Source organism: Trachinotus anak, unplaced genomic scaffold, assembly GCF_046630095.1.
Source record: "Trachinotus anak isolate AG129_WGS33_773 ecotype Australia unplaced genomic scaffold, CSIRO_AGI_Tana_v1 ptg000032l, whole genome shotgun sequence".
NCBI classification, from domain to species: Eukaryota; Metazoa; Chordata; class Actinopteri; order Carangiformes; family Carangidae; genus Trachinotus; species Trachinotus anak.
In genome coordinates, this window is record NW_027273883.1 from 9442741 (window position 1) to 9454827 (window position 12087).

General features: G+C 42.3%; 2 protein-coding genes across 25 annotated transcripts in view; both read left to right on the forward strand.

Annotated features, from left to right (window-relative positions):
• The window catches only part of rps19 (ribosomal protein S19), a 249818-nt gene that overhangs the window by 204401 nt on the left and 33330 nt on the right, over positions 1 to 12087 (forward strand). Inside the window, exon 1 of one of the 18 annotated variants that reach the window (XM_071468616.1) lies at positions 2313 to 2318. The exons of the other annotated variants lie outside the window; for them this stretch is intronic. The gene's annotated coding sequence lies outside the window, so the exon portion shown is untranslated. Of the gene's footprint in view, positions 1 to 2312; positions 2319 to 12087 lie in introns of those variants that run through there. 18 annotated transcript variants of the gene reach the window in all.
• Positions 1 to 12087, forward strand: part of cadm4 (cell adhesion molecule 4) — a 144438-nt gene that overhangs the window by 111595 nt on the left and 20756 nt on the right. For all 7 annotated transcript variants that reach the window (XM_071468598.1, XM_071468601.1, XM_071468604.1 and 4 more), the window contains exons 2-4: positions 2111 to 2257; positions 8285 to 8572; positions 11146 to 11307. In XM_071468598.1, coding sequence (XP_071324699.1) covers positions 2111 to 2257; positions 8285 to 8572; positions 11146 to 11307 — 597 coding nt within the window. The remainder of the gene's footprint in view (positions 1 to 2110; positions 2258 to 8284; positions 8573 to 11145; positions 11308 to 12087) is intronic.

A 12087-nucleotide genomic window follows, 5' to 3' on the forward strand; every position in this document is an offset into this window, starting at 1 on the left:
CCCTGATGCCCCCTGATATGAATCACAATATTGATGCAGAGAATGGCAGCAATAATGACTACAATTAGTGGTAATTGTCAAGATTTTTTTTTTCTCTGTTCCATAGAGTATTAGAGTCCCCTTTGTCTATATCCCCTTGTGGTTTCTTTCTGTCTTGAGTTCAATATCCACTGTGTCTCTCTTTCCCCTGATATGATGAATATGTAGGCTTTGAGTATTTCATTAAAAGAGATTAAAATCGAGGGGAGAATTAAATTTGGATGAAGTTGGCGGGATCAGATGATGTCAAAGTAGCTTAATTGCAATATGCCAACCCCTGCATATGAACACCCAACGCACATGCCCACCTATTACATGTGCACACACACACACACACACACGGATGCGCACACACAGATACATAGGAGATGCTTAGTTGCAGATATAGACATTATTTTGGCCCAAAGCAGTCAAGTCAGCAGCTCCTTCTATGTCAGCCACCATCTGTTTGTCTCACAGCATCTCTTGCCTTCTGAAGGTGTTTTACAGAGCTCAGGGACTCTGCTAGACCCAGCAGTGAAATATATTTACTCCCGCCATCTTTATCGGCACTCCTTATTGCCTGCTTCATCATCATGTGTCAATATTGATGTCGTTCTTTCTCTAAATCCTCCCCACAGCCAACACTTTGCCAGGGAGAGAGGGAATGCAAATAAGGATGCAAATTGGTAAATACTAGTTCGGGGAGCCCAGCAAGATGGTACTCTCTTCAAGGCAATCAGATTCCACTCCTGGCTGTAGTAATATGACTAATTGCTCTGCATATTCATTTGAATTCAAGCGGTGGAGTTCGGTGTCCATTGTGCTCAGCGGGAGGTGTGACTCAATCGTGCCGTGTCAACAGACTGACCCACAAACACAGAGGGCGCTCCAACCAGAGCATAATCAACCTCCTTATTACTGACTCTAGGGCTGTGAGCAACATCAAAGAGACTCCCTGCTGTGTCTCAGCCCCCTTGTCTAAAAAACATCGGTTTTAGGGGCCAGACAAGTTTGTTTGAAAGATTATGTAAAAAAAAAAAAGTTTCAGTGAGTTTGTTGAGCGTGTTGTGAGCGTGCCCATCGCACTGTCTGCATTCATATTTTCGGTGTGTGTCTGCATCCTCATTTGCGAGGGAGTACTTGTTGGAGGATGTGTACATGCATAAATGTTCAAGAAGGTGTCTGTGTGTATGTGCTTATTCATTGAAGAGAGCCAAAGCCGCCACATGGCACCCCCCCCCCCCCCCCCCCCAGCACTTTCCAAATACCTGTAATAAGAACCATTACATCGGGATAATGGAGTGTAATCAAATGGTTTAGCTCGCACCTGGATGAGAAACGGCATTAAGACTGTGTGAAGTGCGTTCGAGGCTGCTGCCGTGCTCTCACTGCTCCGCTTTGACCAGCTTTTTCACACTGAGTTGATCACATACTCATACGATAAAACTGCAGTTTAGACTATTAATATACACACAAGTGGTAACAGTGCAGCAGTCCAAGCTGCGATCTGATTGGGTTTGTGTGTTGGTCCATATGTGGCCGTGCTTATGTGTGTCCATTCATGTGTGTGTGTTTGTGTGCTACCATGTGTCTAAATTCAAGACCGGCAGCCACTTAGAGATTTAATAAGGCGTAATGTATTCAAATGTGTGTGTTGATGCATTCTGTTAAAGCCAGAGGCAATAGAGCTGTTTGTATGTGTGTGCTTGTGCACATGAAAAAGATAAATGGCAGTATTTATAATCATCCTTATTATAATCATAAGAACACATTGTTCATAAGGACCCTCTATTACTTGTTGAGTCCTTCAGTGTCTTTTCTCTCACTCAATCACTCAATCTCTCACTCCTCCTCCCTCTCTCTATTTTCTCCCTTGTTATGCCCAGATGATGAATAGCAAGTAAATGAAAGATGCTTTAAGTACCTTATTTTGAAAGGTTCTATCTCAAGTGAGGTGCAAATTGAACATCTCTTTTTCTCAGCATCTGTTCCTCCCATTTGTCCCTCTCCTCTTCTCTCCCTCTTTTTCCTCCTCTCCATCATCCTCCTTCTGTATCATCATATTAACATCCATCTCTCTCTCCCTCAGCTCATTGTCAGGCAGTGCAGGCGGAGAATGTCACAGTCTTGGAGGGAGGTACGGCCCAGATCTCCTGCCGCCTGCAGAACTACGATGGATCCATCGTGGTCATCCAGAACCCCCGCCGGCAGACCCTCTTCTTCAATGGCACGCGAGGTGTGTGTCTGTGTTGCTCGTTTGTCTCTTTGGACAAACTAAAGCTGTCTGTGTCTAAGCATTGGCCCTCAGTGACATTTGAAGCTTTTTAAACACATTAGCAATGACTCACCAATGCTCACATTTTACATTTTTCCTATTGCAAATGTCCTCACTTTTCCTTTGAAGTGATTCTACATTAAAAAGTCAGATAACCGCAGAGTTAATTTAGGAGATGGTTTTACTCTCTGCCCTAACAGTGTGACTGCTTTAACTGTTTTAAAAGCATAGTTTGAAGCTCTCTGCATAATCCACTGTTAACCCCAGTGATGAGATCAGAGCTTATTACAGCTTCTCATTAGAGCATGGCCTTGGCAATCACATGTTTTTTTCAAAGGTGGCTTTATGGCAAATTATCATTGTAACCAATATTATAATGAAGGCAAATTTCATTGAGGGCCTCAGGGAAGGCAAACATTACATGCTTTTTCTTAACTAATTAAGGGCAAAAGTTGCCACCTTAGCCAGATTTTTTGTTGGTGCTGCTAGGAAACCTCTGAGCAAAGGAACAATGATCAAGGATATTTAACATTGCCTTTGAAATTTGTGTGGGGCAGCTTAACTGAAGCATCATTTTGTGTTATGTTTTGTGGTGCAGCAACACTTATTTATGTCCTAATCTATGTGACAAACTTCTTCAGACATTAGCTCTGGCTTAAGGCTAAAATGTGATTTGTAACAGTTTAAAGTTAAGTGCAAGAGGCTGAATTTGAATATATTCAAATCATTTTGGTGGTTTGGTTGAGACACTATCAATCTAAGCACCTAATTAATCCTTTGACTTGCATTTAAAATATTTTTTACAGCACTTGAAACCAGGAGCATGTGCTGGAACTGGCTGTGATACTAACAAGCATGCAAATTAAAAACAAAATTAAAAAAAACGAAATGTGGACACAGTTACAAAATCCAATCAACCAACAAATCAGCTATTAGCTGTAGGTAAATTAAAGTTATTCTTTATCGGAGGAAAATCTGCACACAGGTGCTGGATTTTTTTGGCACACTTTTGTGTGGTAATGGTGCTCATTTGCTCAGTGGTTTTATTCCCAAATCATAACCCAACACAGTCTGCTGCCATCCAACATAGAAATCATCTCTAACAGGCAGAGCAGCCAGTCGGAAACCCCAAGTCCCCTTGAGAGGGCACTCGCTCGGCTTTCACTCAAGGAGCTTGGCTTTGTGCAAAGTCCTTAATTGTGCCTTTAACATCTACGTCCCAAGATGGGATCCTCTCAGTTGACTGGATGATCAGCCCGTTCAGTCTCACATGTGCCCTGCTATTCCAAAAACAATTTTGATTACATATGATTAAAAAAAAAAAAAGATTGCCTTGCTGTTGTAATTGTGTGACAGGTGTTAATTCTTCCAGCTTTATTCAGGGTCTATTTCCTGAGTCAATGTCATTGAAGCTGCTCTTGCTGAATGTTGTTCCAAAGTAGCTTATGAGATACTCTACTGCTACTGTTAGTGTTAGTTTAACTGAATTTAATTGAGCTGAACAGAGCATCAGACAGCCAAAAATTATACTTCCAAATATTATCACTGATGTATTTGTCCCATGGCTTTGAGCCTGCAGTACATAAAGAACTCCTCGGCTGCAAGGACGATATAAGTGCCAGTCTCACACAGCCTCATACCGGCTGCATTAACATCATCTTTCAAGTACATAAAATGGCAGATACATTCAAAGGCTTGTAGTGTGTTATTGTACGTATGCTCATAGTACTGTGGTTAAAGAAGCTTTGTGGAAATGTGAAGAAAATGTACAACTGGCAGAACCAGAGATGATTTTTTTTCATAGCTGACCTTGCAGTTAAACCTCTACATGTGCTTAAAATGAAATTTCAAGCAATAATTTTGCATCATTAGCTGATTCGAAAGGTAAACTACGTTCAAAGAACTTCTCGAACAGACTTGAATATGTAGCTATTTTTAACCACAGCAAAAAAAACGCAAAAATCTTGGAACTAAAGGACATATTTTGTACATATTTGTAAACATACGTCATGATATTTTTGTGTGTAAAAGTTGGCACTTGAGCACATTTTCACATTTCTAATGATTACATCTCCCAGGACTTGTAATTACATTGATTCCACATTCAAGACTCCTACACTCTCGTCGGGAACAGTCTTTGTCAGACTCACTGAAGATTTTCTAAACTGTATGCCAAGATTACACAAAAATACTGAAGACTAGAGAACTGCTTTCACTGTTCACCAATACAACACTCAGACACTTGTGCAGTGCACGTGCACTTCACTTGTTAGACGCCTCGATCGCGAAGTGGCTTTAATTGGGTAGTTGAGGTCACTGCTTTTTGAAACCTAAGTTTCAAATCTCCCCCCAATTCTATCAGATCAGCACTATCAGTAAGTTCTATTAAGTATTTAAACAGAGCAGCCCCATCTGCTCTCCCATGAGACGCAGACTTGCACCTTTCAGAAAGCACGATGAGGCCTAATCAGAGCGAAGAGGAGGACTTGGTATGAAAGCTAGAATGAAAGTGAAAATGAGACAGAATAAAGAAAAGAGCGGGGGAGAATGAGACAAAGGGCAGAGGGTTGAGAAAGACACAGCATCAGAGAGAATAAGGACAGGGAAGTGCCAGGCGACAGAGGAAGAGACAGCCCTGGGAAATGATCCAAAGGTTAGGCAAGGTATAAAGTATAGATGGTTTCCCGTATCTAATTTGGCTCCCATAACCACTGAAAAGCCTTGTTGGGGACATTTTCTGGGAGCATAAATTACATCCCACTCTGGCTTTATCTGCCTCCATGTTTGCTCCATCACTCGCTGTAGGGCCTTTCCATTTCTGCCTATTGCCCATCTGACGCCCAGATATCAGGCTCACAAGCTAAGGCCTTTCTGTGCCGAGCCATTCCACACTAACTGCCCAAATGGGGTTGCTGCTGTAAGTGCTGTGAATTAGACTACCTGTTTTGCAAGCCAGCAACCAGTCAGGGGTGTGTTTTATGAGATTGTAGGCACTGATAGCTATAATAGAGCTGTGGAACTAACCAAATGGACCATTTCTCCTCAGCGGTCCATATCTTTCTTTCTCTCCCTATTGCCAACCCTCCTCAGCATGCAAATGAGATAGGACAATAAAGGTGAACTTGGACTTGAACAGAAGTCTGACATTTAGTTGCCATTTAGTGCAGAGAGGGGAAAAAAGATTTACCTATCTGGAGGGAATAGCTCTCCAACAATGCTCTCGCTGCCATCCGGCGGAGGGGAGATTTTGGGGGTGGGGTGGAGAGATTAGTGTGGTGTACTTCCAGGAAGAGTGGACTAACTCCATCGCTGCAGGCCGCTCTCGCTCAGTCTCCTGTGGATTTCCGTCTCTATCCATATTATTTTTCCCGGCTGCCGCATTATGTATCTATATTAGTCTATTTCTTGCCTTCTTTCTTCCTCCTCCACTCTCTCTTGCACACACGTACACGTGCACACACGCACAAAGCCAATATCTATACTGTAGTGTCTGTGTTGTGATGAATTATCCTGGGAGATGGCCGGGTGTTACATCAGGGAAGTGTCTGCTGTTCCCTCCGTGAGCCAAAGCCAACACAAAGGAGTGAGGAGAGGGACAGAATAAAATAGAGATGGGGAACGAGGGAGAGGTTTCACAGTCAATTCAATACAAAGTGAGTCTCAAAGGTATTTATGAGAATCTATGGGCATCGAGCCACTGTCACCCACAGACTGTTATTAGCGTTATTTGTTATTATCAGCATTTTTCTCGCTATTGATTCTATTCTTTCTTCAGTAACAAAAGTAGAATTGTTGCATGTTCACATTTTATCGTCCTCCTCGCCACTGTCCTTTCTTTTCTTTCTCCTTTGTGCATTACAGGGTTTGCAATTGTAGCTCATTTGTACAGGCTTCAGGACTGGCTATAGAATTAAGCGTTTAGAAAGCTTATGTGTTTTTACTTCTCCTTTTCAATCTTTGGTAATTTTCCATAGTCTTAATTGCAGCGTTTACACTGTGTACAACTGTAGTATTTAGTCTGTCTCTCACTGAGTGAAAGGACAGCACCACTCAGTTTTAATAGCTCTCCTAAAACAAATTTTGGTTTTGCAATAAGCTTTTTTTGTATAGCACTTTTCAAAAGAGTTAGCAAGTGCATCACCGCAAGTAAAACAATAATTTTTAAAACCTCATAAGATGAACAATGAAACTGACGGACACTAATTAGAAATGGACTTACAGAGGAATAAAGCAAAGCAAAGAGAATGAATGAACACATTCTAGTTTAGGATAGTCCAATCAGTGCTTGGCAAAATGAACAACACTCTCCCTCAAAGCTGGAAATGAAAGAAGCAAGACATCTGTTATGTTGTATCAATGTACAGCCCAGAGCTGCTCCATCGAGACTGACTTTGCAAACTCTTTCTGAACTTTCTATATCAAAGCTTTAGATTTAGCAGCACTATCAATTCCAGAGCAGAAAATCGTCCGGGGTGCTGTCACAGCCACTATTTCTCCCATGCTTTTGCGATTTTTCCTCTGCAGAGCCGTCCATGGGAGTGACATCACAAATTAGAAAGCGGTGAAAACTCTACTCTTGTACCAGACTGTGGGAGATAGAACTGACTGTTTGCTAATACAGAGCATACTATCTTTAGGCTAAGAAATAAGTGATAGCAAAGTTAAAAATGTCATGCAACTTGCTTCTCGTGTGCTATTTGATGTACGTGCCAATTACTGCCTGCAAAGAGGTAAATATACTATATTTTCAAATATACACATGGAAAAAAATGTAATACATTCTAAATATTAATTAACAAGGATACTTCTTGTTATTTATGTGAAGTACCTGCAACCATTCCCGACCAATGTCATTCAACTGCAGAGCTACAGCCCAAAGCACTTTCAGATTTGTAGTTTGAATCTAACTTTCACCTTTATCTGCAATAAAAGTGCAAGCAATTGCAGCATCCGTCACTTTCTTGGTCTGCAAGTGGCAACATCAGTGTACAGGTCTGAACTGCTATTACTTTACTTAGCTTTAATGGTGCAGGAGTGCACCATCCTGGTTACAATCAGCTACAACTTTTTTGTTTTGGCAATTCAAATGGGAGGTCCAGTGTTATGGTCATTGAAGGCTGTTGCTCTGGTTGGAAAGAGGACCAGGCCAATTGGAGCACTTCTTCCTCCTTTGTGCATTATGGAGTGAGTGATTGTTGCAGCCAAGCCAACAGAACAGGTATTAAGAATGAGATGTCATCTTACTGTGCCAAAAATGGGCAATGTTGACTGAAAATTACATCAGTGGGATTTAATTTTGGTCAAAGTACTAAGTGCTCCAGAAACAGAAAACGATACAGTGATGTCAGATACTGAGAGTGCCAGGAAAACAAAAAGACAGGATAATAAAGTTAATGAAGTCAAGTGAAGAAGTGAAGTTAATAGCCCCCCCTTGTGGAAAATCTGCAGCCTCCTAAACGAGTGACTTTACCAAACAGTTCCCTGGGGGGCTTCTCATCTACAAACAACTTCAAAATAAGGCAAGGGGGCGGGGGGGTAAAAACAGTTCTTAAAACTCTGTCTGTCTGTAAATCATTTGGAGAAAAAAAATGAATTAATTACACACTAACCCAGAGCAAAAAACGTTTGAAGAAGTTCTTGTTTCTTGTTTTCCCTTTGTACCGTCATTCTTTTTTTTTTTTTTTTTACATGAACACAATGTTTAGCAGCTATTTAAATTTCTATCACAATACAGGGAGATGATTATGGTTTTACTCTACCAATGACAGATGAACTCACCTTCCCTCTTCTTGTCTCCTTGTCTCCTTGCCACTCTTTCTGTCACTTACCCCCCACCTTCTCTCTCACTGCCATCTCCTCTTCCTCCCGTCACACCTCCGCTTCCTCTCACCACTCCCCTCCTCCTCAACAACCCCAACCCATGCTGTCTCACTTCCGTACCCCCTTCATCCCACTTCCACCCTCTCCATTATCCTCGCCCACTTCCAGCACTGAAGGACGACCGTTTCCAGATGGTGCTCTTCACGCCACGGCTGGTGCGCATCACGTTGACCAACGTCAGCGTGTTTGACGAGGGAGGCTACTTCTGCCAGCTCTACACGGACGCCACGCACCACCAGGTGGCGACGCTTTCTGTTTTGGTGCCGCCAGAGATACCCACGGTGGAGGTGAAGCAGGAGGCCGTGGAGGGCGGTGAGGTGGAGCTCACCTGTGTGTCGCCACGCAGCAAGCCAGCTGCCACCCTGCGCTGGATGCGTAATGGCCGAGAAATACCAGGTACCAGGATATGGCTGACAGATGGACTGATGGATGGTTAGATGATTGTGGGGGATAAATGAGGAAATTAATGAGGTAATATAGGGCAGGTGACATGAAATGGGTGGATGATACCAAAGATTGAGTGCTGAATAAAAGAAGGATGAATGGATTGGTGATTGATTGGTTGACAGAGGGAATGGGAGATGGATTACTTGATGGAAACAGGTAGGGATTGATGGATGGATTAATGGATGGAGAGAATGAAGGTTTTGCCTGCAGAGCTGCCAAATCTATCTCCTCCTCCTCCTGTTTCCTTGATTTTGATCAACTGTTCTTTGCTGTATTTAGAGCCAATCGTCAAGTTTCAAATGATCAAACACACTTTTTGAGATCTGAACAGTAATAAGTTCCTGTTTCCATTCCTTCGAGAAAAGTTTAAAGTTCACAGAAAAAGTATAGACTATATCTGTGTGTCAATTTATGTGTTGAGAATACAGACATCACCAGCAAGTACTAGAAAGATTTTAGTGCTTTTCTGTCCTTCCAAGATGTCCATTAGTCAAAATATTTCACTACTAAAACAGATACATATCTCCAGCTCTCTGCATATCTCTCTCCCTGTGCTCTCTCGGAAATTAAAGTCAAATAACCTTGATTTGCACATAATCTGACAAGTACCCGATTGCAGGAAAGCACAGATGCTATATACCAGATTTTCTGCTTTTCTCACTCTGCCCTTCTTCCACACACACATGAAGAGACATTTTTTAATTCCACCATCCTCTAACTCTCCCTTCTTCTTTGCTTCCGATAAATCTATGAGGCATCCATCAGTCTGTTACCTTGATCTATCCTCCATTATAACCCGCTGTCTCCCTCAGCTTGCAGCTAAAGAGGCATTTCACTCAATAATACATCTGAGACCTATCTTTCTAATGCTTCCAGTCTGTATAACCTCCGCCATTAAATCAGCATTTGTGTATAATGTTACATTGTGATTTGAATTCCTCAAAAACCTTGTTCAGTTGACTGAGCAAAAATAAAAGGAAACTTGGAGACTAAGTTAGGCCAAGTACCTCTCACTGAGGCTTGTGGCTATTTCTTTTGATTTAATTTATCTCTTTTTTTTTTTTCTTTGATAAATATTGTCGTTCATACTCAGTGCCTTCAAATAACCCACACAGACCAGGTGACATAATGTGGGATAATCTGGTGTCATCAGTTTTTGGGACATGCATTAAGCAATGTTTTCCCTTTCAAACTTCATGTCAGCCATCGTCTCGCTTACTTTCTATTTTCGTCTGACACTCAGCGACTCTTTCATCCAGTCTCTTCCCCTTTTCTATGTCAGCGCACGCTTGTCACCATCATTCCATCTCCCCTCTCTCAGTCCTTCCCCTTTACTCCTTCCTTTTCCTTTCATCCTTTCTCCCTTTCATTTTTTTTTTTTACTTAAATTCCACTGGTGACAAAGATGTGATGCTCCTCAGCTTGGTTATTGGTTGCTTTAAGAGTCAGAGAGACAGCACCTTTGTCTCTCTATACTTTCCTCATGCTTCTCTTGTTTCCTCCTCTCTCCTTGTCTCTGCTTTTCTCCTTCAGTCTCCTGTCCTCCCCTTTCTTTTGGCCCTGAGTTAAATGAACTGTGACACTAGAGGTTAGAAGCAGATCCCAATAGATATGGGAAAGCACTCTTTAATTACGACACTATCTTCCCACTGCTCGCTTATTCCCGCTCATCTGCACCCACCGCTGTCCTCTCTCACGCTTCGATTGGGCCTGCTTTCATTTGCTCGCTGGCAATAATTGAAAACTCAGCACGATATAAGTAATATTGTTGTATTCTGCCTCAACAAGCTCAAACTCCCAATACGTGACCATGTCAAGTCCCGTTAGTTTGGCCCTGCTGTTCCTCCTCCCTCCTTCTGTCTGTCCTCCTCCTCTCTTCTCGCATTTTTATTCCACTCCGCATCTGGCTTGGCACTCTTATCATCCTCTTTCATGTCTCGGCTCGTCTCGCCATCATGCCCGTTTTGCTGCCCTCTCTTTCTGTCTCAGGGTCCCTCTTTCCTTTGCCTTTCTTCTCTCACCCTGTTCCTTCGACACCCCTCTCTCTCCCCATGTCTGGCTCAGTTAAAATCTCAATTCGGTTATGCATATTCTCTCTCTTTTATCCCTCTCTCTCTCCTCCATCTCTGTCTCGCTTTCTTTCACTCACACAAAACATTCAGTTGATTTACCATCTGCAAACAAACAGTTCTGCTGCTCATAATTGCCATGAAATATAGATGCAAATTGCTTTCACTTCTCTCTCTCTCCCCCTCTCTTATTTTGTCCTCTACAGGTACCTGCTGCTGCTCTAAACAGCTCATTCATCAGTTTCTAACTTCTTCTTCCTCCTCCCCGTCTTCTCATTTCATCTATCCTCCTCTATGCTCTCTTCTAGAAGGATCCCACCACAGGTGTGATGTGACAGCAGGGAAAAAGGGAAGATCAGACATGTATTGGCTGCTGTCTTGTTTCTTGGCCACCGCTTTACTCTTCTTTCCCTCCATCATCTCATCCCCTCTGTTCTCTCTGCTTCTCTCCAGGTGTGGTATCCCAGCAGGACAATGGGAAGACGTTCAGTGTCTCCAGCACCATCCGGATCCCAGTAGAAAGGAAAGACAATGGGGCGGCACTGAGCTGCGAGGCGTTCCACCCAGCACTGGGCACACAGAGGAGGCTTCGGCACTACCGCCTGGATGTGTATTGTAAGTCTCTCTTTCAGGCCAAGTATGTGCGTGTCAACATTTTATATTGAAGTGCCTTCTAGCCATCTTTGAGACAAATGAACTAACATAAGGTTCAAGAGCACATGTTATCCCATCTGTATTGCTGTCATTTAAGCTTTAGCATTATTCATTTTACTTGAACACCAGCAATAATTTTGTCAGGGTCATTGTCATTTTCCAAATGTTGGCTATCTCATTTGAGAATGATGCTCATTTATACACAGTTCAGGATTTTCAGTCCAGGGGTGATACTCAGAGCTGCCCTGTATGAGACCTGCTCTCATTAAAACCTAATACATACAAACCTTATCATGCAGAGAGCGGACAGAAATCGGCCTGTGGCCACGTAAGGGTCTTGTCCTGAGGTTTAAGGAGCTAACCCTGCCTCAGCGGAGAAAACCTGAGTCACATTAGTATGTGCAATGATCCCAATACTTTTTCTGGGACTGATTGATCTTTGCTTGCTCATTCGCACAAGTTAGTACGCTCTAAAATCTCCGCACATATGTCTGTTTGAGGAAGGCATAAGCAGAGAGTAGAGAAAGATTTTATAATTTATAATTGGCTTAAGCCTAATGTCAACTCAGGGCAACAAGTTCAAATAGAAGCATGTTCTTACTTTAAGCTGGATTCTCAATATTTTCACATTTGTAGATGGTTCAATAGGATTAATGCTTAAAATATCTATAATTCAGAGTCTTCTTGGAGAAGTATAAAAGTCATCATTTAATATCTATTAAGCACATAAAGTTTGCTCCT